Consider the following 24,931-nt stretch of genomic DNA (forward strand, 5'->3'; position numbering starts at 1 on the left):
GGCTTTAGGTAATTACTTGTATTTAAATTTATAGAAAATTCCCATAATATTTCCTTTAATCATGTACTTACATACCTTCTATGTCTGATTTATAATTATCTACTGTATTGTTTTACTTCCTGATCAAATGACTGCATTTTTTTAATAAATGGAAGGAAAAGAATTCAAGGAAATTASAAAATAATTCTGAAGAAACACTTCTCAAATCTTCATGTAAACACCTCCAAACATGCGAGTTCATGACCACCTTGAAATATAACCCAAAATAAAGATTTATTTTAAAGAAGGCTTTTAAAGTATGCAAACTCCCATTAATAATTCATTTCTAGTTCAACCTAAAGGGCTAATCCCAAGTTAAAGGAGGTGATTTACAGGGAGCTCTCCTTATAGCTCTCTTCTCCCATTCCCATRGGTGCGCTAAGGGCAGCATTACAAGTATTTGTATCAGTCCCACACATTTAGGGAGCCAGACAGAAGCTGTGGCACGGCCCAGAAAATAGAGTTGCAAGCATTTTAGCAAGGAAAYGGAGATGCGGACTAAAACCTCCTTCTAACTGAAGCCACATCCSATTGAACCATCACAGCCATAAGATCTGACATGGGGTCACGTACACTGCTGGTTTCAAGCAACAGAAAACTGGCATGTTTTGGGGTTCAGGATTCTTCTTCAYCATCAGAGACACGACCCATATGGCAACCCTAAAGTGCCGCTGTCCGTTCAGGTAACAGTTTGGACGATTAGTGTGTGCATCTTCCCAGTGCTGATACCTCTTCTATGTATGAAAAGAAAGAGCTAACTTCTGACCACCCCTGAACCTTCAGAAAGTTTAGAGTCAATTTCTGTATTCATATGTAGGAAATCTAAGAATAAATTTAAGCAAATTCAATGATAACCATGTATGAAAACACTTTTCTTCATCAAATGGACTAGAGTACATGTCTTAGTGTTAGGTCATGATAGGGCACTATTTTGCCACAGAAGTGCCTTTAAGGGTGCAACATAACTCACAAGCTTGAACAAAGCCACACTCAGTCCAGCAGAAATGCAGCTCTAGCACTAACAYGGTTTACTGTGCACTGTCCATTCTTGCATGCCGTACTCTCCCCTCCACTCTGCACTAGCCTTATCTCTTTAGCTTGTAAGAAACATTGCCAAACACTGTGCTTTTCCAGTCCTTAGCATGACAGGGCTCTTGAGTGCTAAGATAACAAATAGCAGGATAATTAGCAATGAGAATTTTTTCCTGGTATTTAAAGAAGCTTCAATCCCACCCCTTACCTCAGTGCAATAATGTTTTTCAAGCCTTTGGCTTTCCTTTTGCTTCTGACAGGTTAGGGAGATGATGGAGATGATGGTGTCATTGCCACTGCTCTCTTGCGAGGCTGTCCAGGAYGTCAAGGCAGTTGTGGAGCTCAGTACCGTCACGGTCACATGCTGGGGCTTTTCTGTCAGCTCTTCTATCCATTCCCCGGTGGGGCCTGCGACACGCCACAAAAACGTGCATCAGCAAGCCACACGACTCCCTCCACTCTGCACTTAGGATACTTATGCTAAAAYACCCGTCTTTCATGAAATTATTCACTATGAGTGAAAGAGTTCAGACTGACAGCTGTCCATCAGTCTAGCCTGCAGGCAGCAAAGAGCAGCCCCAGGGATACAGTCCGTAGCCAGAGCTATTTCACTTGCAGCAAAGCAGGAGATGACAAAAGAAACATTACTGTTTCAAAAATTTAGAATGCAGTATTCTCTACTGCTTACCAGGAAGTACCCAAAATACCAGATTTGCTGCACAGAAACATTTTAAAACCAGTGATATCCATTTGAAGCTCTTTGTACAGAATAAAAGGTTCCGTGGAGATAAAATAACAATTTGGAAAATAACTTCAGCTGAACTTGGTCAAAATTTCAGATTTCATGAAAATTACCGAATTTTCTTACCAGTTTTAAGTAATGCTCTTGACTGCAGTCCTTGACCATTCTTTGCTGCATAAAATTCTAATGGTTCTTTTAGTTTATTAAGAAAATAAAACAACCACCAAAACATGAGTTTGGTGTAAGATCAGCCTATAAAGTTTGACAATCCAGGCAGCATTTGAGTACAACAGAAATGTTGAGTAATATAAGCCAGTAATTTGACAAGATGATTCACTGATTGAAAGATAAAAGAATAAAATGAGGGTAATGCTGTGAGCAAAATTTATTCAGGACAATAGAGCCTACTCTGGTAAAAACAGGAATGCAAACATAAGATGGTCTCTGAAGCCACTGGATGTAGGTATAGTTCTTTTTATTCTTAAATCCTTTCAACACTGTTACAAGAGAAATTAGCTCCCCTCTTTCACTTGTCAGACCAAAGTTGTGGTCTTCACACAAGGTCTACTTGACCAGACTAAGAGGAACGGAAAAGTCATTTGATCTGAACTGTACTTGTTCACATCTCACATTTGGCAAACGATCAGCAATGCAAATAAAATCCACCTAAAATACTTAAGATCTTGAAACTGTCAGGAAAAATAGGGTAACTGTCTATATGCAGTTCTAAAAGCTGCAAAACTAATTTAGACTTCACTGCCAAAAAAATCCCCCAAACAAAACAAAACAATAAATGAACCCACCTCCTCATACATTACAGGTAACATGAAAACATTCATTATATTCCTGTAACGTCTTAATACTTCACACCGAATAAGATTCAAGTTCATCCTTGAGCTAGGAATCCATAAATCCTACATTTATTGAATAATGTTTTCTGAAAGAAAACATCATTCTATTTTCTCTTTATTTTCGAAAGACTGTATCTTCCAGCTGCAAAGTTGTTAAAAATACAGACGAGARAGAAGAATTCAGTTAAGTGCAGATAACCATTATAAGAAATTTAAGCCCAAAGACTTAGTATCTGTAAGTGTTATGAGCTTCTAAAGACATATTTTTTATTAATAACATACTTAAGCACATTTCCTTATGGGACTAGCTTAACTATAGGTATTTCCACCAGCCTTAGCTATCATATCTTGCTGCAGCATTCATGATCTGGGGGAGACACTATCCTCCCAGATGTAAAGCTGTGCAGCGCTGCAGTGTTTCCCTATTCCCCTCAGACAGGCATTTTGTAGGATGTATTTATTACCTTTTGTGCAAAAAGATACTGTATGTGTGTTTTGCCTGGTATACTTATTTAGACATCTCACTCCCTTGTTTCTGTACAGGTGAAGAYGGTCCTCAGAAGGGTAATAGTCTGAATTCACCTGCACCTGCCTCTCTTGATGTTCTAATTGTCAGTTATGGCCTTATTTTACATAGTATTGTATTATTATTCTGTCTTTTACTAAAACTTCAGTTAAGAAGTTAAGTTTCTTCAGTTAAGATACCTTAAGATTCTACAGGTAAATAATAAATTCATTTTTCTCCTCTGAGACTGGACTGTTCCATCTACCAAAATTTGCCATATGTTCTCTCAGAGGCCATCTGATTTGAGTCAAGTGTTTCTGCAGGTCCCATACTCTAAGCCTGAGATGCCCTTTGATGGCCTCACGCTGTCCCTGCCTCAATACACACRGTCTCTAGAAATAAGAAAGTTAAATATTTTCAAGCTTCTCTATAAGCACCACTTTAATTCTCTAGTTCTTTATTTGAAAGATGYAAGAAAAGGTCCAGTTTCAGTGAGCCACTTCTGAACTGTGCCAACAGCTCTGCTGGAAACTTCACCTGCTTTCAGTTCTTAGCTCTGTCAAGACGGCACGATCGAGGCCCATCCAGGCGGCTTCCCTTACGTATTTCCATTATATTTCCTTCTCTGGCAYAGGGAAATTCCCAAAGGCCAGACCCTGCTGGTACTGCAGCAGAGGCCACGGGTGCCACAGTGTTTTACTCATTAAAACCTTTAAAGTTACACTGGTCTGGGTGAAACAGATTTGCTGAGATACTTACTGATGTAAAAACTAAGTGTTTTTGCTGATTGACTTTCCCGAACTTCACAAGAGCCAGAGGAGCTAAATGTTGTTACAGATAACTTGTATTTCCCTGGTTCTTTCAGTTCAGCAACAAATTTGTGAGTGTCCTCGCTTACCGTCAGAAATTCCGTGGAGTTCTCTAAATCAGGAGAAAGAAGTAGTGTGGATTAATTGAAATTTCAAAGGCCTCAACTACCAAGAAAAAAGATTTATATCAGAAACTCTAATACTGTTTCTGCTCTGGGATTAGAATRTATCCAACCGTCTGGATTTATGCAGGTAGCTTTATTCCTTGCCATCAGCTCAAGAGTAATTAATGACCAAGGTTGCAGGATAGCTGTATAGGAACAATAAACCCTGGCCAAAATTTAATTTAGTAACAGGGATGATAAAATAGGATTGCCATGACTGTGTAAGTGGAAAACAGCACAGCATGGAGGAAAAGAAGCTTCCAGGTTTTTTATCTATTGCTTTATTACTCTGCAAAAATATATTTGCCCTAAGTGTGAGAATGATTATCAAAACTGCTTGTCAGGAAGTAAAATTCACTTGGAGGAAAAAGATTTTAAAACAGAAAATCTCTGAGTGACATGGTTATTTTGTTTTAGCTCTGTACCTTGAAAAATCTTTCCATTCTCCACCACAACCACTTTGTAGCCCAAGGAATATGTTCTGTAGATCTGTAGCTGCCCTCTGAGACAACTGTTAATCTGAATATAGAAAGTCTTTTCTATAGTCCCTTCCCAGTCTAGGTCCCCCTGAGAATCTTTTTCAGTGGCAGACAAAGCTGCATGATATAATGTACCTTCTTCATCTCAAACCTCTATCAGCTTGTTTCTCCTTTCTCCAGCACCAGAATGGATTTATGATAACTGCAGTGAAAACAGTGCAGCAGTATGTATACCAGTATAAATCCTGTTTAACAAAGGAGAATCGCATGCAATGATTTACCCTCACCCCTTATCTTTACGAAGCTCAGCCAGAAATAAATACTATCCAATGCACAAAATTTCTTAACAAATGCAGGAGACCTAACAAAGCCGTCTGAAGCACAGTATTAGGTAATTAATAATTTGAAGAGGAGACAAATCCACCAGTGGAGTTCTAATAAGGGGGTACAAAAAGGGTCTTTACCTTCCCTTTCAATATTGATATGGAAACCATCAAACGCCGTTGGTGGCTTTGGTGGTAACCAGGTGAGCACCATTTGCACAGGAAGGAAAAAGGGGGGCTCTGGCGTAGGCTTTGCCGATGAATTCCCTTCATTGCTCTCATAATCCCCAGGAACAGCACTGACAAACTCCTCTTCACCCTCTGACGATTCAGCTTCGTTAGACAACCAGTACGGCTGTGACGTGGCTTCATCCTCAGTGCTGTTATAGCGGTAATCTGGCCAGGCATAGGACGTGTTTGCTGTTGGCATTTCAGGTGGCTCATCAGAAAAATGGCTAAGCTTCTCCTTCCCTATTATATCTTGTGGTGCCATGAATGGTTCTTCTGGAAAATTTCCGCTGTGCTCTTCCCAGTTGTTTCTGTTGATTGGTACAATCTGGACAGAAATGTTTCGAGGTGGATAAGGAACTGAAAGAGAAGCAAGGGTTATTCTTAATAGGTATGTTCAACGTGCTTGGTGATACGTCAGTTCCCCAGAAAAACAGCACATATTGTTTGCAGCAAAACAAAGTGTCTAGGGTTATTTTGAAATAACTTGTTCTTATTAAGACTCTCCTTTGTCTTACATATTTATATATTTATAGCACAAGTGTTTCTAGTGGGTCAAGATTAATGTAAATTCACAGAAGAAATAGGACTGAAGAATATCATGATGTAATGCAGATATGCAGTGTATGAATAAATCATATTTCTTTGCTAATACAGCAGTAAGGTTACCCAAGTGTGAATTTGTAAAACTGGAACTTCATTTGATTTATTTTGCCTTCTAGAATCTCCAGAATGTTTTGATCATGGAAAAATATTTCAGTAGAAATGAGTTGAAAAACATAGACAAAAGTAACATATTGCATAACTCACGGTCAAAGGCATGCACTCCAGATTTCTGTATGGCTTTTCACGTGCTTTTAGTAGGCACCCTTCCACAAGCAGCTAAGATTAGCTTAAATTTTAATACTTGTAAAAACTTGATCTCACATTTAGAGTCTCCAGTAGATAAGATTCTGGTACTTGAGGAAGTTACTTTGACTCACGCTAGGATGTGAATACATAGCATTTTGTCTGCCTCGCTGTAACTGTTTGTCTGTATGCTCTTACTCCTGATATATGTGAGGTGCCAGTGCAAACAGATTTGACTGGTACGTTTTAATCTGGTTTATCTTACATCATACTCATTTGTTCAGTTGCCCCTGTTCCACTCTGTCCCAGCCATAGCCATTTATACAAAAACAGACACTACAATCTTGTCGTAGTTTATGGAAGAGTGAGGGATGGGAGGGCAGCAAGGAGGAGGAACGTCGTCCTGTTGGTTATATCTTTACGGTTCAGTCTTCAACAGCCATACTTAGGATCATCACAACAGAACTCGTYGGCATCAGTTGGCTTTGCTCCCTCCAAGGCAATGGCCCAACATCAGTGCATTCATCTGAAGATTTAGCCTTTTGATTTTAGCACTGGCTCATTTCACACTGGACCCTGGAAATTTTCTGCAGTTCAACAGATTAACAGGAAAGTTTGGGGTACCATCCCAGGACCAAATAAAATTAGTTCTGGACCCTGAACAAATGCAATTTTTTAGTCTTTGCAATATTGCTGTCTTGAAAATTAAAAGTTCATGCCTCAGGTCATAAACTGATTACCAAGTGGAGTAACTAAGACATTCTTCTTCTCTATGATAAAGGATTGCACAATGAGGAAGGACTTGTCCAACAGTTTAGCTATGATTCACTGTGAGAGGAGATATGTAGAGATGTTGCGAGGAAGGCTAAGGCCCAGTTGGAATTGAGTCTGGCAAGGGATGTTAAGGGCAACAGAAAGGGCTTCTTCAAATACRTCAGCAGCAAGAGGAGGACTAGGGAAAATGTGGGCCTGCTACTGAATGGGGAGGGGGCCTGGTGACAAGGGATACAGAGAAGGCAGAATTATTGAATGCCTTCTTTGCTTAAGTCTTCACTGCTAAGGGCAGCCCTCAGGAATCCTGCAGCCTGGATGTGAGGGAGAAAGTCCAGAGAAGGGAAAACTTTCCTTTGGTTGAGGAGGAAAGGATTAGAGACCTTCTGGGCAGGCTAGACATCCACAAATCCATGGGCCCTGGTGGGATGCACCCACRGGTACTGAGGGAGCTGGAGGATGTTATTGCCAGGCCGCTCTCCGTCATCTTTGAAAAGTCATGGAGAACTGGAGAGGTGCCTGAGGACTGGAAGAAATTCAATGTCACTCCAGTCTTCAAGAAGGACAAGAAGGAGGACCCAGGCAACTATAGGCCAGTCAGCCTCACCTCCATCCCTGGAAAGGTGACAGAACAGCTCATTTGAGATGTCATCTCCAGACACATGGAGGAAAAGGAGGTGATCAGGAGTAGTCAGCATGGATTCACCAAGGGGAAATCCTGCTTAACCAACCTGATAGCCTTCTATGATAGAATGACTGGCTGGGTAGAAGAGGGCAGAGCAGTGCATGTTGTGTACCTTGACTTCAGCAAGGCTTTTGACAGTCTCCCACAATATCCCCCTAGATAAGCTCAGGAAGTGTGGGTTAGACGAGTCGACAGTGAGGTGGATTGAGAACTGGCTGAAAGGCAGAGCTCAGAGGCTGGTYGTCAACGGCATGGAGTCCAGTTGGAGGCCTGTGGCTAGTGGAATCCCCCAGGGCTTGGTACTGGGTCCCACCCTGTTCAACTTCTTCATCAGTGACCTGGATGAGGGGACAGAGTGCCTCCTCAGCAAGCTTGCTGATGCTACCAAGCTGGGAGGAGTGGTTGACACACCTGAGGGCTGTGCTGCCATTCAGATAGACCTGGACAGGCTGGAGAGTTGGGCAGAGAGGAATCTCCTGAGGTTCAACAWGGACAACTGCAGAGTCTTGCACCTGGGAAAAAGTAAACCTAGACACCAGTACAAGCTGGGGRCTGACCTGCTGGAGAGCAGCTCTGCAGAGAAAGACCTGGGAGTGCTGGTGGATGACAGGTTGACCATGAGCCAGCAATGAGCCCTTGTAGCCAAGAAGGCAAATGGTCTCCTGGGGTGCATTAGGAAGACTGTTGCCAGCAGGTCGAAGGAGGTGATCCTGACCCTCTACTCAGCCCTGGCGAGGCCTCATCTCCAGTACTGGGTCCTGTTCTAGGCTCCCCAGTACAAGAGAGACATGGAGCTACTGGAGAGAGTCCAGCGTAGGGCTATAAAGATGATCAGTGGGCTGGAGCACCTGCCCTGTGAGGAACGGCTGCGAGAGCTGGGCCTCTTCAGCCTGGGGAAGAGAAGACTGAGGGGGGATCTTATCAATGTGTACAAGTACCTGAAGGAAGGGTGTCAAGGAGAGGGGACAAACTCTTTTCAGTTGCCCTGTGTGACAGGATCAGAGGCAATGGGCAGAAACTGAAGCACAGGAAGTTCTGCCTGACCGTGAGGGGGAATTTCTTCYGTGTGAGAGTGACAGAGCCCTGGACCAGGTTGCCCAGGGAGGTTGTGGAGTCTGCTTCTCTGGAGATCTTCAAGGCCTGCCTGGATGCAACCCTGTCTAACACGGTCTAGGTGACCGTGCTGAGCAGGGAGGTTGGACTAGATGATCTYCAGAGGTCCCTTCCGACCTTACTGGTTCTATGATTCTAGGAGATGSACCAAATAGATCAATAGTAGCTCGGTGGCTATTCCCATTTGGAGGGAGGGGAGGTGGGGGGAAAGGAAAGCACAATACAAAACCCAGGAYGTCTCATATGAAGCAGGTTTATTTCTTGGGAAGCAAGCTTTATAACAGAATGAGAAACTCTCATGCRAATTGCTTTTTGCACAGGATAGCAYACACAAACGGACGACCTGCCTCCCCAGTACTAACCCAAGCATCATCCTMCCATGCTCCTAGCCAGGAGCAGGCCTTAGGTTGTCCCTATGCAGACCTTTCTACAGGATCAATCCCCTCCCATGGCAGAAAGGAGTGCAGACAGATGTACAGACTTGGAGCAAACAGGACATTAAAAGTTTCTTCACCTGTTCTGTGCTGTTTGGGCTCATGCTGYACTCCGCTGTATTCCACCAGCGTGCTTTTGTTGAAGGTTGCTTCCGATACCAACTGAAACGTGATGTTACTATAGCATATACCAGGCAGCCAGTGATTGAAAACTGTTTTACCTTTAAAGAAATCTGCAGAAGGTTTAAAAAGAAAAGAAGGGAAGTGGGGAAAAAGGAAAAAGAAAAACACATCAGAAGTTCACTTTCCGATAATGTAAGCTACATATGCTGACCTGACAGTGTTTCTGATGCTTAAGCACTGCTCAGCCTTGTCTGAGAAATGAAATTCTAACAATTCAGTTTTTGCCAACATTTTTCCTGTTGGTTAAAGGCACTTTGCTGGGAAAAAAAAAAAAAAGCCCAGCAAAAGAAATACGAACTATTTTTCATCTGGCAGCTGCATGACACTGAACATATCAAAGAGCATCTGACAGGTTCTGCAGACCTTTAACTGTTGCGTGCAAAAGCCTCCTTGGCTGTTCACCGACTGACAGGTTACATTCAGGAGACATGCTTAAAGGGCAATCCACAACACAGTTGGGTCCAATACTGAGCTCTGAGCTCATTTCTAACATCAGTGCATGTGCRGGCTGAAGGGAAGTTACTTAGGGCTATTTGGCTATGGGGAAAAGTTTCCTTATTGGTTAGTGAATCTCTTAATTCAGACTGATTTTTTTCGTTTATCATCAGCAGCAGCATTACAAACCCTGACACCATATATTAGTTTTGACAAGCAAAAAACTGCTGCTTCTATCACTTCTGCTCTCTGGAAAGAGGCTGTGTTTAGTGCCAAAATCCAGAATCACCCTTCCTAACTTCAGGCACTTTACAGAGCTTAAAACATTATACACACACATCCCTTTCATATTGAAGGAAAGGGACACCAGAATTTTTAGACCTCCTTCTGGAGGTCTCTGCTGACTCCAGAGAGAGCTTACAATGACCAGGCTTCCAAATCGGGAGCCTTAGTTCAGTGCCTAATGTTCAACCCAGCATTTATTGGGTTGCTCACAGGGGAATTTTATTGCCATTGTGGAATAACAAACCAGCTGGGTGTTAGGGCCTGCAGGTGCCTTTCACACCACTAAGGATGCTTCCATAGTGCAGTCTCATCTTTGAGATCAATGCTATGCTGAAGCTATATCAGAGTGCAAAGGGGAATTCATATTTAAACAAATAAAAAAGAAAGCAGAGTTTGCTCTGGTTAGATTGTTAGATGTTAGATTGATTACTTAGATTGTTTCCCAAAAAAAAAAAAAAAAAAGATAATATGCAACCGGATTTATTAGCTTTGAGGCAATTCTGAATGACACACATACTACACAGTATAGAACGAGCAGTACTGTATCACTATATGATGATACAAAAGTACCAGCTTTAAACACCTTCACAAGGAAAGAGTTATATTAAAGTGATTTCCCAGATCTGGGATATCCTAGATCTCTTCCATCTTTCGTAGCAGAGAAGTTGCTGAGCARTTTGATAAGAAGAAGTCTTGGCCAGAGTGGAGTGAGTGGGAATTATTGTTCTCTGGATTATAAAGTAGCATAAAAAAGAAAAAAAAAGTTTTGATGATTTTTTGTGGGCGTGCTTATTTGGGAGCATCAGAAATTGAGGATTCTTTCTCAGGCTGACTTGAGGACTGATGAAAAACATTCCATACCTCCCAGTCCTCTTGTAAAATCCAAAAGAAAGGATGTATTACTAGACCTGGGAATCCTAAGTGAACCATTATCTCAACTACAAAGACCCATCCTTTGTTCCATGATGTAAAAGTTACCGCATAAACAGGTACATTATCAGAAATATAAAYCATCATAACCAATACACACCAAAAGCACACCTAATACCACTGTTTAAAATGTTTCCAGTAGAGTTAGCATTGAGTATTAGTGGAATAGTTTCTTCCTACCTTTGTACAGCATTGTTCGGTAGTCTTTTCCTTCCCAATAGCTTATATTTACCCTGGTAAAAACATTGTACTTCTCTGGATACTGAATTTCAAACAACACTCCTGTTTCTGGAGAGGGTTTGTAATCATAGATAGAAACACTGCTCACAGGAAGGGGTTCTAAAGGATATACAAATAAAAGGAAAAAAAGGAAGAAAGGAGCAGATTAGTAGACAAACAGAGTTCTTTACACATTTACAGCACAAAAAAAACCAAAACAAAACAAATGATTTTCCTAGGCATGGCACAGGCACTCTTAAATCTAACAGGTGATATTTTGGGCTTCACAGAGGCCTGGGGCAAAGCTCYTTAGTATTTTGATGAAGCCACGATTTATATGTGTCCCTTCAAAACAATTCATGTTATTGATGCTTATGCTTTAACAGAAAAGAAAAATCCCTTACATACACAATAGCCATAAAAAACAAGGTTGAAATTGCAGTTATTATTTAAGTAGTCACACTAATCATGCCAGCAAGATTTTCACCTTTAATGCTTGTCAATCAAGTGAAAGTGGCCCCAGAAAAAATAACAAAACACTTGAAATTGCTCACAGCTATCATATATTTGAACTTTTAAAGTTAGCTAAGGAAAATTACACTTTCCCCTTGCTATCTTATCAGAGAGGGCCACTGTCTTCAAGGTACTTATCCACACCAAACTTAACAGAATATAATAGCATCATCATCATTACTTTATAGATGGAGTGCTGAGACACACAAAGGTAAAATGATTTAGTAAAGCACACGGGGAAGGGTGGTAAACATGGCACTACCAAGCTAGTGCCCTAAGCCTTGATCCACACAGGCTATAAGAGGTAGGAATAACAGCCCATATCCTTTGATGTGGCACCTAGCCCACATCTCGCATAGCTTCGTTGACTAAGCAAAGCTGTGTCAATTCACAGCACTCGAGAACCTAGACCGCCGCTTGCAGTAATAAAGTCACGGCTTTATTTAGCCTTCTTTATCCGTGAGAAAAAAAAATCAGAAGAATTAGGTTTTTGTTTGATGCTTTCCTCAGGAAGGAAGGAATTGATATCACACTACCTTTATATTGAGTAAGAGGACCAAACAGATATTCAAAATAGGATTATAGTTTTAGCCGGAATTTGTCATATTAACATATATTAATAGAAGTAGTTAATACACAACAGTCTCAGTAATTACATTTCCATTCTCAGAAGAATAATCTTGTTGATTTAGTTCTTGCATACTGTAGGGAATGAATTGAAAAATATGGGCCGCTCATCAACATGTTCTTACTCCACACTTAGAGGATCCATTTGAGTTCAAAGTCCTGTTGCAGTAGGTCCTGGAGAAAAACTAGTAAAACATATACTCCCCCAAAGCACATACAGTCACAACGGGCAAGAGAAAGGGTAAACGAAAGTGAGGGTAATATCAGTATCATAAATGGGATCATCTCAGAGAAGGTGAAATAAGCTAACCAAAGATGGAAAAGCAAGTCGGCAGTGTAAGTGGAAATTAATTCCCAACTACCAGAATACTGCTTTCACCATAATCATAAGTTTCTGTGTTTAAAGAGAAGGAGATAAGAAAAAGCAGCTAAGGACAAAAGCCACTGATACTAAAAGAACCTCACCCACGCCTTAAGAAGAACTTATTGTGTCATTTCTAACCTTCTCAGTACTCAGGAATCTGGGAAATCTTCCAGGATGGCCTGATGTTGTGGGGATTCTTATTCTGTTTCTCACAGCAAAAAGAAGTTTGACTTAGCTGCAGGTAAATATCTGTATATTTGTACATTAACCACCCACAAATACCAAGAGGCATTGTAGTGACAGAATCTATGAAAATTTTGCTGACAATTTCTGATAGCTTAGAAATGAATGGCAATAAAGTGCGTTACAGAAAACAAAGCCTACGCTCTTCCTTCTACTGAGTCTTTTCCCATCACTTATTCTGAAATAAATAGTTGATCTGGCTATCCACATGACCAGAGGGTGCATATCACAGCTCACACAGCACATGATAGTACTTAAAATGTCAATAGCTTCCTCTAAATAGCACAACTCTTAGATGTAGTCATCTTTCATGTTAGCGGGTGTGCCTTGAGCTTTCTTCTGCTGTTCCATGCAGATCTGGGCTTTCCTTATTACTGTAAGAATTACTGAAACTTTCTTACGTCTGTGATTAAATTACTCCATTTATTCCTTCCTACAACAAATCAAATAAGGGAAGGAAGTTACATTCATTTTTAATCCAAATTATTTTTGCTCCTGATGTTTTGATTTAATTAACCAATWACTGAATTAAGCAGTAATTGCAATAGACTCTCTTTCTTGCTGTTATCTTCTGCTTACTATCCTCTCCTTGCTCATGGCTGATGTTAGCAGAGAAACATGAGTGACATAATGCAATTTAAAGATTCTTCCATTATCTTACTTCCTTCGGCACCAAATCTTCACATCAAAAGCTATTTGCGCACTGTGAAATTAAAAGGACACTTAGCAGATAAAAATCTGTTTTTCACTTACTAACTGTTTCTGGGGTTATTAAAGCTTAAAGAATATGTAAAATGTCACTCTTCACCATCTGTATTTACAATTCAGAGTACAAATATCTGGTTATTTTTTTTTTTCAATTTGCAGCATTTAGAATCCAGCTTTTTACAGCTTTCATTGAGTCTTAAGAAATAGTGTTTCTATCTATGATCACAAAGAGACATAATATAACACCTAAAATCCTAAAGCTGTATTAACTCACTGCACTACATTGAGGTTTAAAGACATGTTACAAAAGGGATTTAGAGGATTTCAATGTCCCTTTAACAACATGTTTAAAGCACATTTTAACGTACAATGTCCTTATTTTTAGACTCCCATACTATACTAAATTCACATAGACAGGCTTGCAGAATCAAGATCTAAACTTGATTTTTTGAACTTTCTTTTTTGTCTCAGAGTGTGTTGCTCCCTTAGCAAATGCTTTCCCATTATATCTGTTTACAGGAAATTTTACTTCTGCATTTCTACTGGACTCTTCGGTGTTTTGTATTTAGTACATAACTTGCACTATACAAACATCAAGATAGCATAACGAATGTTCCTAACCTCCTCAAACACCCTGGCAAATTCTGGATGCTTAATCCTCCTTAAAAGCATTCAATCTGTGCCAGATACATTAATGTTTTAGGTGGCTGTTGCAATCCAAGAAAAAGAGTGTACATTGAAAATAACCACCATATTCTAGTCTAAATCAATTCCTTTTTAATATTCATAAATCTGGTCACAATCTGCTCTACAAACTGAATTAATTATTGATTACTGCGGTAGGATAGATGGAGTATTACACATGGCTGGATAAAATGGGACTGAGATCAGCTGTCTGGCTTCTCACTCCCAAACCCAGGTTAACCATGACTTATCTTCATATTCTGACTCTTACCACCCCCCCCCCAAAAAAAAAAAAAAAAACAACATTAGTGGAAGAACCTAGCTCCAATGGGTAATCCCATTACTCACATGAAGAAGTTGTGAACTATGTAGCATTTTCCCCAGCATGTGACTGTTTACTTATCTATATTCCATTACTGGGAGTAAATCATAGCCAGAATCAAGCTTCCATTATGCTGTAAACTTTAGGGATCATTTTATTGCTTGCTAAAAAGCAGCCAATTTTGAGGTAAAATAGCTGCTGTTTAATAAAGTAGAAAAATAATGTTCAAGTTTATGATAGGTAATAGAGGATACCATGTGCTTATGAAAGAAGAATATAAGAAGAGCAATGGTCTGGGCTACTGCAGTTTCTGGATGTCCATCTGAGATGACAAGATCATAGCACTAAAAAATAATAGTAGCACAAGAACAAAGATGTGTCCATTGGTTTTGAACAGATTTAGTCCAAGACTCTAGATTAGCCTTCTAATGAAATAACAGCAGGAAAATAGCCATCTGGGTGGAGGGATTTTTGTTTGTTTGATTTTGACTGGGTTTTCTGACTTAAAAAAAAAAGGATTATATGATTTGTTTGCTGAAGACAACAGAGGATTGCCTGAAAGAACCTAAGATGTTTTTCTGAGATATATTTCGAAATTAGGGCTCCCATGAATATCCAGCCTTTCTAAAGATGTCCCATATCATCCTTTAAGACAAATAAACCCACAAATGGCTGAAGTTTTACATTTCATTGGAAACAACTCTGAAGCTCCTACTTCAGCAGCTCTGATCCATTAATGACTCAGAGGAATGAATTCGACCCGCTGAATCACTTCCTGCAGCATCTGGCACAACAGCCAAGCATTAAGTAGGTCTAATGCCAATTACTTTCTAAGAGCAGAAGAGATCACAGTCCCAGGTGGCAGGCTTGTTAGTCTCTAAGGGAGAATATTTTCAGTAGAAGACAGAGAGGCAGAATTCTTCCCAAGGGGAATCTATTTTATGGTGATTTAGGTAAGGAGTCACTGACTTTTGAAATAATGAGACAYTCACTATTCAGAACTCCTAATAAGAAGCTAAAACAAAAGTAAGAACTCTTCTTATTTCCCCTCACATACCCTGAGTTCTGCAATTCCCAGCAGAAATATATTTTTCCTACAGCACACAATAGCTTTGCAGTGTATTGCTTTCCCCACTCCTTCAAATGTACAAACATTTTTTTCCTCTCCAACAAGAAGAAATATTGACAGTAAATTAAAAACAAAACAAAACAAAAAAAAAAACAAAATAAAAAGGACAATACAGGTATGAGTCACCCTGGAAATGAATAAAACAAGACTTCAGGCTGAGAAAAAGTAGGACTGAGAGTGAGAATTTCAGTCACTGATTTTAGAGCCATGCTCTTTATTGCTCTCATAAACTACTTTAAAACCTATTAAAACTAAGTTCAAGCTTTMTTTCAAGTATTGCCAAACACTGAATTCATGATATAAATTCTGAAATCACTTCATTCCCATTGAAAAGCTAAAACTTTAAGAGCAGAAGAAAGCAGTCTTGAAATAATTCAGTGTTACATATCAGAACTACATCTAACCTTGTCCAGATCAAAAACTAGAAGGAAGGTCATTTTGATATGCACAACACRACTGTGCACCTAGGAGTCTGGCCCGAATGGCAAGATTAACACACCCATTCTCATGAAAACCATCATAGAGATCTTTAACGACAGGCAGTCAAGGTATTGGTTTAATGTTTTCTCCTTCAGTGAAGTACCTAGCCCAATTTGCTGAACACAGCTTTGTTACAGAATCAGAAGAAAGRGTGATATTTTGCAATCAGATTCTATTTTACAGGTTTCCTGTCTWAGAGGTGAATGTGCCCCCTTTTCATGCTTATAAAATCCCACCTCAGGAAGCAATGTGAGGATGTGGGCTGTGCTCAAGCTGACAAAACCCTTAGGCACTGAGAAGAAATAYTGCAATAAATAGGTCATGCTTTGCATTACAATTGTCTAGACTACAGAACCCAGACAAGGGGACTCTACAGTTTATGCTGTTTTGATTAACAGTGAGAGAGCCCCAAACAGAGAAAACAAAACATTTTAACAGTAACTGATACCTGCACACTACTGTCTTTTTGCTAACTTCAGACACTGTGGACTCACTGTAACTTTTGTCATTGCAGTAAAACTGTTGTAAGTTGAGGTTGAAACTACTTTTTCTTTGSAAATAAAATGTTCAGTCTTGCATAGAAGACCCAGCTAAACAATTAAAGCCTCAAATTACAGCATGTGTATGTGTGTGTGTGTATAAATACACAAACACATGTACATATGAAACATATGTATTTACACATACACATTCTGAGAGCTTTTAACTCATCTTTATCTTGAGCAAAGATTTTTTTTTCTAGACAGAAACCTTTGAGAGATAAGACAAAAGTCTCCTTTGGCTTGAGCAGGATGTAGTTTCAACATGTGCAGAGACATATTTTCTTCTGGCCAACACACTGAGAAGCAGCACAACACACAGAGATGTGAAAAGGGAGAAGGAAACCTCAACAAGATATACCATTGGAAAGCAGATTTATTCCATGACTCATTGAATTTCTGAGTAGGAAATCTCTTTGAGGCACCTTGCTCTCATTTTGACATGCATATTTTGGCTACATACTGCTCTTCCTGATCCTGAGATCTCTAACATATGCCCAAGCTGAAAGACTCAATCTCACTGCCCTGGCTCCCTTGCAGATGTCAGGAGATCCCAGAAAACTATCGTGAAATGCAGAGTATAGCCTTAGGGAAAACCACATTGGCATCACGGGCTATTCTGCTTGATTTATCTTGTGGCAGCCTAATGAATGGGGCCAATCTATAACTGGTAAAGCTCTCCTGACACCAATGAAATTATAACAAGAAAATTTAGCCCTGGATGTTGGTTGCGATGTGTCATTTGTTACATAAGTAAGATATAGACAGAACAAATGAGACAGTTATATGTTTTTGCAACAAAATAAGCTAATGATGTTTAATAGGCTGAAAGAGCATATGGCATGAAGAAAAATATGAATCTATCCTAATTACTGTATTATCTGCCAACATCCAAGTTATTTAATGGTCAGAAAAATCATGTGGAACAGGCAAGTGGAACACAACAATAATAGGAAACAARAGAAAACAAGGAAACCAAGTATCATCTAATGCAGTTTTGCAGTGGAAACCAGTGGTCAATACATAAAAGTTTCAAGGATTCTTCTCAAATGCATCATACTAAAATACCACTAAAAAAGCCCAGTCTGTTATACAGTCTTTTTATTCCAAATTTACTTTCATTTCTATACTCTTCTACTCAAAAATGAACTATGTTAGCAACCAAGCTTGCTACAGGAGAGCTAGTACTTACTACTTTACCTAAAAGAAAATATTAGGAAGGACTGTTGGGCCCTTTAGCTTAAGAAGTTCAGAATTTACTGCATATCTTTAATATTTAGGACAGCATACCTTTAACACTGCATACAGAAATGCTTTTTCTTTTCTATAAATCTGGTTGTCTTTATGTAAGACATACATAACGCATGAAATTCACTATTTCTTTTTTCTTATATGAGTTCCTCAAGCAGCACTGGCCAACTGCTAAGGTCTTTCCAAGGTCTAGGTAAGCAACAGAGGCCACAGCAGCAAACCCTGAAAAGCTGCCAAAGCAACCGCATGAGACAGGTGGTGAAAAGAAGCAGGCTTATTTCCTATCTGAAATGCAGTGCACAGCCTGGTTTTAGATGCCGTTAAGTCTTACTTGGAGGAGTGAGAGCAGTACAGGGCTATGCTCCTTGGAGCCAACAGGTTCACACTCTTTTGAGAATACCCTAAGGAAACCCCCCAGAGCTGGAGATGGGATGTCTGGGCCTGGCTTTGATGAGCTGGGTGACACTGGTTCCCTTCTTCCTTCAGTGACTGCCTGAGCAGGATCTCTGTGGTCCATCTGCCATCCTGGATCACACCTTCCCCTGCTGCAGGGTTGTCCTTGTTGGTGCACAGTCTGAACTCCCAAGGGAAGAGGATGATGCAAAAATCTGTTATCTCCCAAGCTGCAAGCACTTCAACTCGGTAACAAACAAGGCTATTGTAATATTAAAACTCTTATTACAGTCGCTGATATTTGTTCATAGAATAATRTAAGTACACAAAAACATACTCATTTCTTATCTGCAAGCCAAATACAAGACTCCAAGGTGTCATTTGACCAAAAATTATATTCATTATCAAAAAGTTCCCTCYGGGACCTTTACATTTGGTTAGAGGAGTTGTTAATCAACCTCCTGTTGAAAAAGGGTGTACATGTGTGTACATGGCAACRATTCACCACAGAAACCTGATCTGGAATTAGATTAACACTAGGTTTATAAAAGAACAAGAATTGGGAATTGATTTTACCCCTCTTGAATTATTTTTTCTTTGTCTTGTTTCTTTTCAATCTGTCTTCAAATGAAGAAATCATTTTATCCTTTACAAATTGTTTTCAGTTTGGCATGCACAAGCAGTGCTGGAATGACAGCAGAGTTAGAAATCCAACAGGAATCTGTGGTGCTTCTCAYGATCACAGAGTAAGCGAAATCACACCTCTCCCCCAGGATCAGAGCACCTGGAAGTAGTAAGAGACAGACTACTCCTTCACAGAAATCTTCATCTGTACTGCCAGAAACACATGGTCTTGGTGTCTACCGTCTGCTTTCCATATTACTTCAACATATTAGCAAACAAAGAACATTACTACGACATCTAAAACAGAATGTACCTCATCATGTAACAAGACTGTTTACACTGAAATGTCAATCAATATTTTTTGAGCCTTTTACTAGATTTTTGGAAACTCTGCTTCACAGTGTTTAGGATGAACAACTGGAGAAGAGATTCATCCATCCCTCCTACTCCAGTGACATAAACCTCTCCAGTTTGTGTTTAGGAAGAGTCATCCAAAGGAAACCTACAGTTGCCCCCTTTCCCTTGCCCAAACCTTGCAAATTTTCACTCATAAGACTTCTCAACACATCTTCCCTTCTGTTCTCACACAGGAATTCAAACTACACACAAGGAGGACCTATTAAAAAAAGGGGGGGGGAGAAGAAGAAAAGAAAAAGAAAACACCTTCTCCACAAGGAGAATTTCTGGAAAAAAAATCCACACACAAAGGGAAGAAACAGAAGGAAAAAAAGAATAAGGTGTTACTTACTGGTTAACACAGTGATTGATCTTGCTGACTTGGAAACCATATTTGAGTTCACTACCAACAGAGTTACTATGTAATATAGGCCATGGTATTTGGCATTAAAAACCACAGGGGCAGGTAAAGTGCTATTGAATTCTTCGAACTGGAAAAAGTAGTTCTTGGATTCTCCAGCTATCTTCACAACATATACAGAGGATGAGCTCACCACATCAGATGCTTCCAGGGAGACAATGATACAATTGTCTTCTCGGACAGTAACTTGAAAAGGTTCTGCATTCTACAAAGCAAAAATAAAAAGATTTTACTGAAGTAAAATCCATCATTTACTTTTTGTCCATTTCCTTTGATACTCATAGGATGCTCATGTTATCTTTGTGAGAAAGTCGTATTTCATATTCCAAAAGGGAGTTAACATTAAATCCTAGCAATTTCTTTAAAATGAAATTCACAGTCAGCTGAAGTCCATGAGTATCTGACAATTAGGCTATTCCCTCTGCCTGGTTCCTGCAATGTGTTTTCTGATGCTCTGGCCACACCATCTTTTATAAATCAAGGAAAAAAGCCTCCAGCATGGGTTCCTGATAAGGGATGGAGAAGAGCAGAAGAACGAGGTGGAAAAAAAAGCATCAGTGGCAAGAGGATTTTCAATAAAACCGCGAAGTATAATAGTAAGTCATTAAATACAAAAAAGAAAGCTAATTAAATCAAGGCTACTTTGTGTTGCAGRCACGGGATATATTCTTGAACACAGTACATTCTGAGAGGCTGCAGCTGAAGAATAATTTTTGGTACTGACTAACCATTTCCAAATACACTTGTTGCAGCAAGTGTCAGGCGATCAGCAGCTCTCAGGATAAGGCACTATATCCGTAGTTTTGGTTGGCACTTTACGTTTCCTAAGCTACCCCATTTCATTTTCAGTATTTCTTTTATACTCATAAAAGCAGAGAGAAAATGAGGCAATTTAACCTTGTTTTCATATATCATGAGCATGATAAGTCATTGCTAGCTGAAAATACTTTCCTTTTTATTAATYGCAAACCAGCTGTCAGCAAGAAGCACTTGTTCTCTACAGGAATTTCAAAACAGATTCATGGTAATTAATGAGAAGGAAAAGTTCAAGCTTACATCAACCAAYGCCTTTTCTATTTATTAGCCCACGCTGATGCTTAGAAATTTTTTTACCCCCAGGTAAAACAGTGATATATGATATTTTCTATTTCCAGCTCCACAGTACCCTCTTCRTCCTTCATACTTCACAGGCTGAGAGCCCTACTGGAGGGCAGGGTGTGCAGCAATGGCTAGTTTGTGCTATATTCATCCAGTCATGTTGTTCCCATACCAAAGAGCAGGACACTTCCTTCAGAGATCAGTTCTAGCAGCTTGGCTACCTCTTGTCTCCTACAGCTTTGTCTAGTGGGGATTCTACCATTAAAAAAATATGCAAAATAATGCTCGGAAGCAGGGTTCCCTATTTGGGATTCATGCATACATTATTGCCAACTCCTGGCATTCAAAAAGAAAGTCAGGTTTAAAATTGTGAGGCTTTAAACAACAGTCCTTTACATGTGTTCATACCTTTATTACTGGGCTTTGAGATTTCACAGTGTAAGTAGGGACACATTCTCTAACCTTCCACAGTTGTCGTTAGAATCGGAGACTGATTTTGTTATTTAATGAAACCTGAAATTACCTTAAAATGAAATGACTCCAGAAACTGAGACTCTATGGTWAAAGCATGTAAAAAACAGTTTAATATTGATGAGAAGACACCAAGAACTGGCTAGATTATGCAGAGCACAGAACACCTAAGTGACACCATAAGGCAAGACTCCTGGACAGCCCACTCAGGACACTCATTAGCCCTATAATCCACTTCAGGAKTCATTCAGAGTTGTGAAAGTTTGAAAATATTCCCTAAGTTTAATTGATGCAGCGATGTCTACCACCAGAGATACTGAAATAGTAGGCTTGATAAGAAGGGACCAAAGCAAAACCACTGTTCTAACTCAACATGAGAACAAGGTGGCTAAGGTATAGTAAGTCCAGCCCAAGTAGGACCCGCAAATTTAAATACCTTAAATTTAAGACTAAAAATAGAGGGAATTCAGCTTTAGCTGTTGATTTGAGGTACACTTTGATGAGTCTCTGAAAAAATGACTTACAGTTGCTAAAATGATACAAGCCAAAGTTATCAATGGATGAACATTTTATTGTGAAAGGTTTGGTAATGTTTCACAGATGGCACAGCAATTGCTCAAAAAGGTTTAYGATATAAGATCAGTTATGCAAAAGCTTACMTGTGTTTAACTTAATACCAACTGAATCCAACATAATATCCTTTGAGTAGATCAAAATATCACATTTCAAGTGTTTGTATTTTGCCTTAAATCCTGATGCAGCATTCGGATCCACACAGTATGATAGGTGAAAAGATTCAAACTTTTAAGGGAGTATTATATTTAGAGCTGCTCAAATCACCCTAAGTCCTGTTATCCTTCTTCCTCCCCATTCTCCTCTCACTAACAAACTTTGGAGCGATTCCTACTGCAGCTCTCCTGACAGGGGGAGACGGGAAAGGGTGCATCCACAGACTTGCTTTCAGAGGCATGTATGCTACCCTGTCATAGAAAGCAAGGTTTTCTYCCAAGACTAAGCAAGGAAAGACAGCCCTGATTCAGCAAGGTCACATAACAACCTTGAAGTACATGTGTAATCCCACGGYGGGTTTTGACCTTCCATAGATTTGCATTTAAATGCTTCACTAGAACAAAGTTATCTCTAAAACTGTTGCAGTCTTCTCTCAGCTCTGCTGCTGAACCGTGTGATACTAACCCAATTTGCCTACCTTGCTATGAAGAAGCACACAATAGAGCCCAACAAATTTATACATGCCAACAAACAGGTCAAAGCAAGTCCATGCATTTGGTGGTATTATAAATCATTTGTGATGTTAATCAAGTACAGCTGAAAATTAAGCATATAATTGCAGAGTTACAGACATTCCTAGGATATAATTAGGTGCTTTCAGACTGCTCATACAGGGTGTGATTTTATTCTTTGATTCTTCCGTGAGTATTGTATTCAGTACATCAAAGACCGTATACTTTTATTTCCCCTCTCACAACGTTTTCTGGAGTTCATGGTAAGTACTAATCAGCAGATGATCTGCTAATCTGCTGCAACAGTTCTCAGACAAATAGCATAATACGTTGGTACTAGTTAAATACATAGAAACTTCACATACATCTGCTGCTGTTACTTAGGATAAGACCTGACGGGGGAAAATAACTTTCTGAGTAAGTTATCACCTGAGTAAGTGGGCACTGTAAAGTGGTAGCCTCCCTCCTTCATGTACCAGTGCCCAGATGCTTTTAAASCACCGCATGCGTGATGCACACGCATTTCTTCAGTGGCATCTCATTAGTTGTGTGGCTCATCCATTCTACACCYGCACCCCCCTGCATAATGCACATCTCCTTTGAAGATATCTATTCTGACATGATTACAGGGTCCTCTCCTACACACCTGTACGCGTAGGCTTTTAAGCTGCTGCATGCATAGGACGCATGGTTTTTGTGAGGCATCTGTTGCCTCTTGAAATAATCTCTATCTTTCCATTTTAGYAGAAAGGTTTGGCTTGTAAAATGGAGTGACAGAAAAGGGATGAAGAAAAGGCTTGACAATCAGCATGTCACAGGACTAGATGATTTATCTCCCTTTGGGATATGTATGTCACTTCGGTAGCATTTTAAAAGAACAGACCTTTCCATGCATTCTCTTTTTCATGATATATGAGGCAAGGCTTACCAGCCAGCACAGGGCTTGAGATTTTGAAAAGAARGCTAGGACAAACCCAGTATTTTTTATAAGCACCACTGGAAGCGACAAACATGCYCCACTTAACTAGATTGTAAAGCCAGTTTGTCTTAGGACTGACAGCATCAGTATGGTAAATACACATCTCATTACTTCTGGTCAGCTACCTCCAGGATCTAATTTGCTGGTGTCACAGCCTGAGCGGCTGTTTCATGCCTATGGGGAAATTTGGCAGAGTTTGTGCATTCAGAACCAAATGATTGGCTCCAACTTCCTTCCCAGTTTATTATTACAAGCTCATGCCACACTAAAGCGCTTAGAAAAAAAAAAGCAGGGGGAGTAAATCCCACAATGTGAAGCCTGTTCAGTCATTTTCAGCGCAGGGATAAGTCACGCCAGTGGAATTTCCAGCCAATAACGAGGTCCCAATTAAAACAAAAAAGAGAAGGAGGCAAGAAAATATGTGATGTCAAAAAAGCAATATTCAAAGAGTAATAGGAAAGAAACACAGAGCTCGGAGTCCCCTTTTTTAGAAGAGTATATCCTCAGTTTCTTTCCTTGTAACAGTACRGGTTTTACACATGAGGAAGAGATCAGTTTCAAAATAGCTGCTAATTTTCTGTACTTCAGTTTTTCAATAGCTGACTCTGAAACCTATCAGGCTTCAACCTGATTATGGAAACTGCAAGAAGCTAGATGTTCTACTGACTTCAGGAGGAGCAGTGGATGTTCATCAGCTCTGAAAAATTGGACTTCAGGTAACTGCATCCTGTTACCTTTCACCAGACAAGTGGAACTAAAGCTCTGAACAAATCTAACTCCTGTCCGCTCACACAGAGTTGTTCCCAAGTATCACAGAGTTTCCAAAGCAGGCATCTGAAGTCTCAAATCAGTAGTCAATTTTAAAGCTACGAGCACCAACTTCTTAAGCCAAAGGTACCATTAAGATCACCCACTATATAGTGCTCGCCAAAACTACATCAATGCAAGTATTACAAAGTAACACTCACACTATATCCAGATCTGCTGGCTAAATTACTGCCTCTTTCTGTGAGTGACTCTACTATACCCAGATATATTCTGTCCTAATGCCCCAAAAAGCTAATTTTCTTCCAAGTCACATGATGACTCATTCTAGCCTAGATTCATCTTATCTAATTTTAGGTACTTAAATGAGACTGAGAGCCAATATGACCTTTTCAGACAGAGCTACCTGTGGATTCATGTCAGATCCGAATTACGTTTGAAAGTGCAATGAACAGCCAAAGGACCTGCGCTCCTAGCTTGGCAAAATTTCTTCAGACCTCTGAAGTCCTACTCTCATAACAAGGCTAGGACTGGAATCAGATTTCAGAATTTCTGTCCTCCTCCTCCTCAGAAAGCACATAAGAAATTTCATAAAATAAATAGTGTT

At 39.8% G+C, this 24,931-nt stretch overlaps 1 protein-coding gene across 1 annotated transcript in view; it reads right to left on the minus strand.

Annotated features, from left to right (window-relative positions):
- PTPRO (protein tyrosine phosphatase receptor type O) overlaps positions 1–24,931 on the minus strand; it is a 155,781-nt gene that overhangs the window by 48,783 nt on the left and 82,067 nt on the right. The window contains exons 2-7 of the mRNA XM_085324046.1: positions 19,702–19,975; positions 11,038–11,196; positions 9,105–9,257; positions 5,086–5,532; positions 3,929–4,090; positions 1,280–1,479 (exon numbers count right to left, since the gene is read on the minus strand). Coding sequence (XP_085180172.1) covers positions 1,280–1,479; positions 3,929–4,090; positions 5,086–5,532; positions 9,105–9,257; positions 11,038–11,196; positions 19,702–19,975 — 1,395 coding nt within the window. The remainder of the gene's footprint in view (positions 1–1,279; positions 1,480–3,928; positions 4,091–5,085; positions 5,533–9,104; positions 9,258–11,037; positions 11,197–19,701; positions 19,976–24,931) is intronic.

The sequence above is a fragment of the Rhea americana genome, unplaced genomic scaffold (assembly GCF_003343005.1).
Source record: "Rhea americana isolate MKP2758 unplaced genomic scaffold, rheAme1 scaffold_9, whole genome shotgun sequence".
Classification (NCBI taxonomy): Eukaryota; Metazoa; Chordata; class Aves; order Rheiformes; family Rheidae; genus Rhea; species Rhea americana.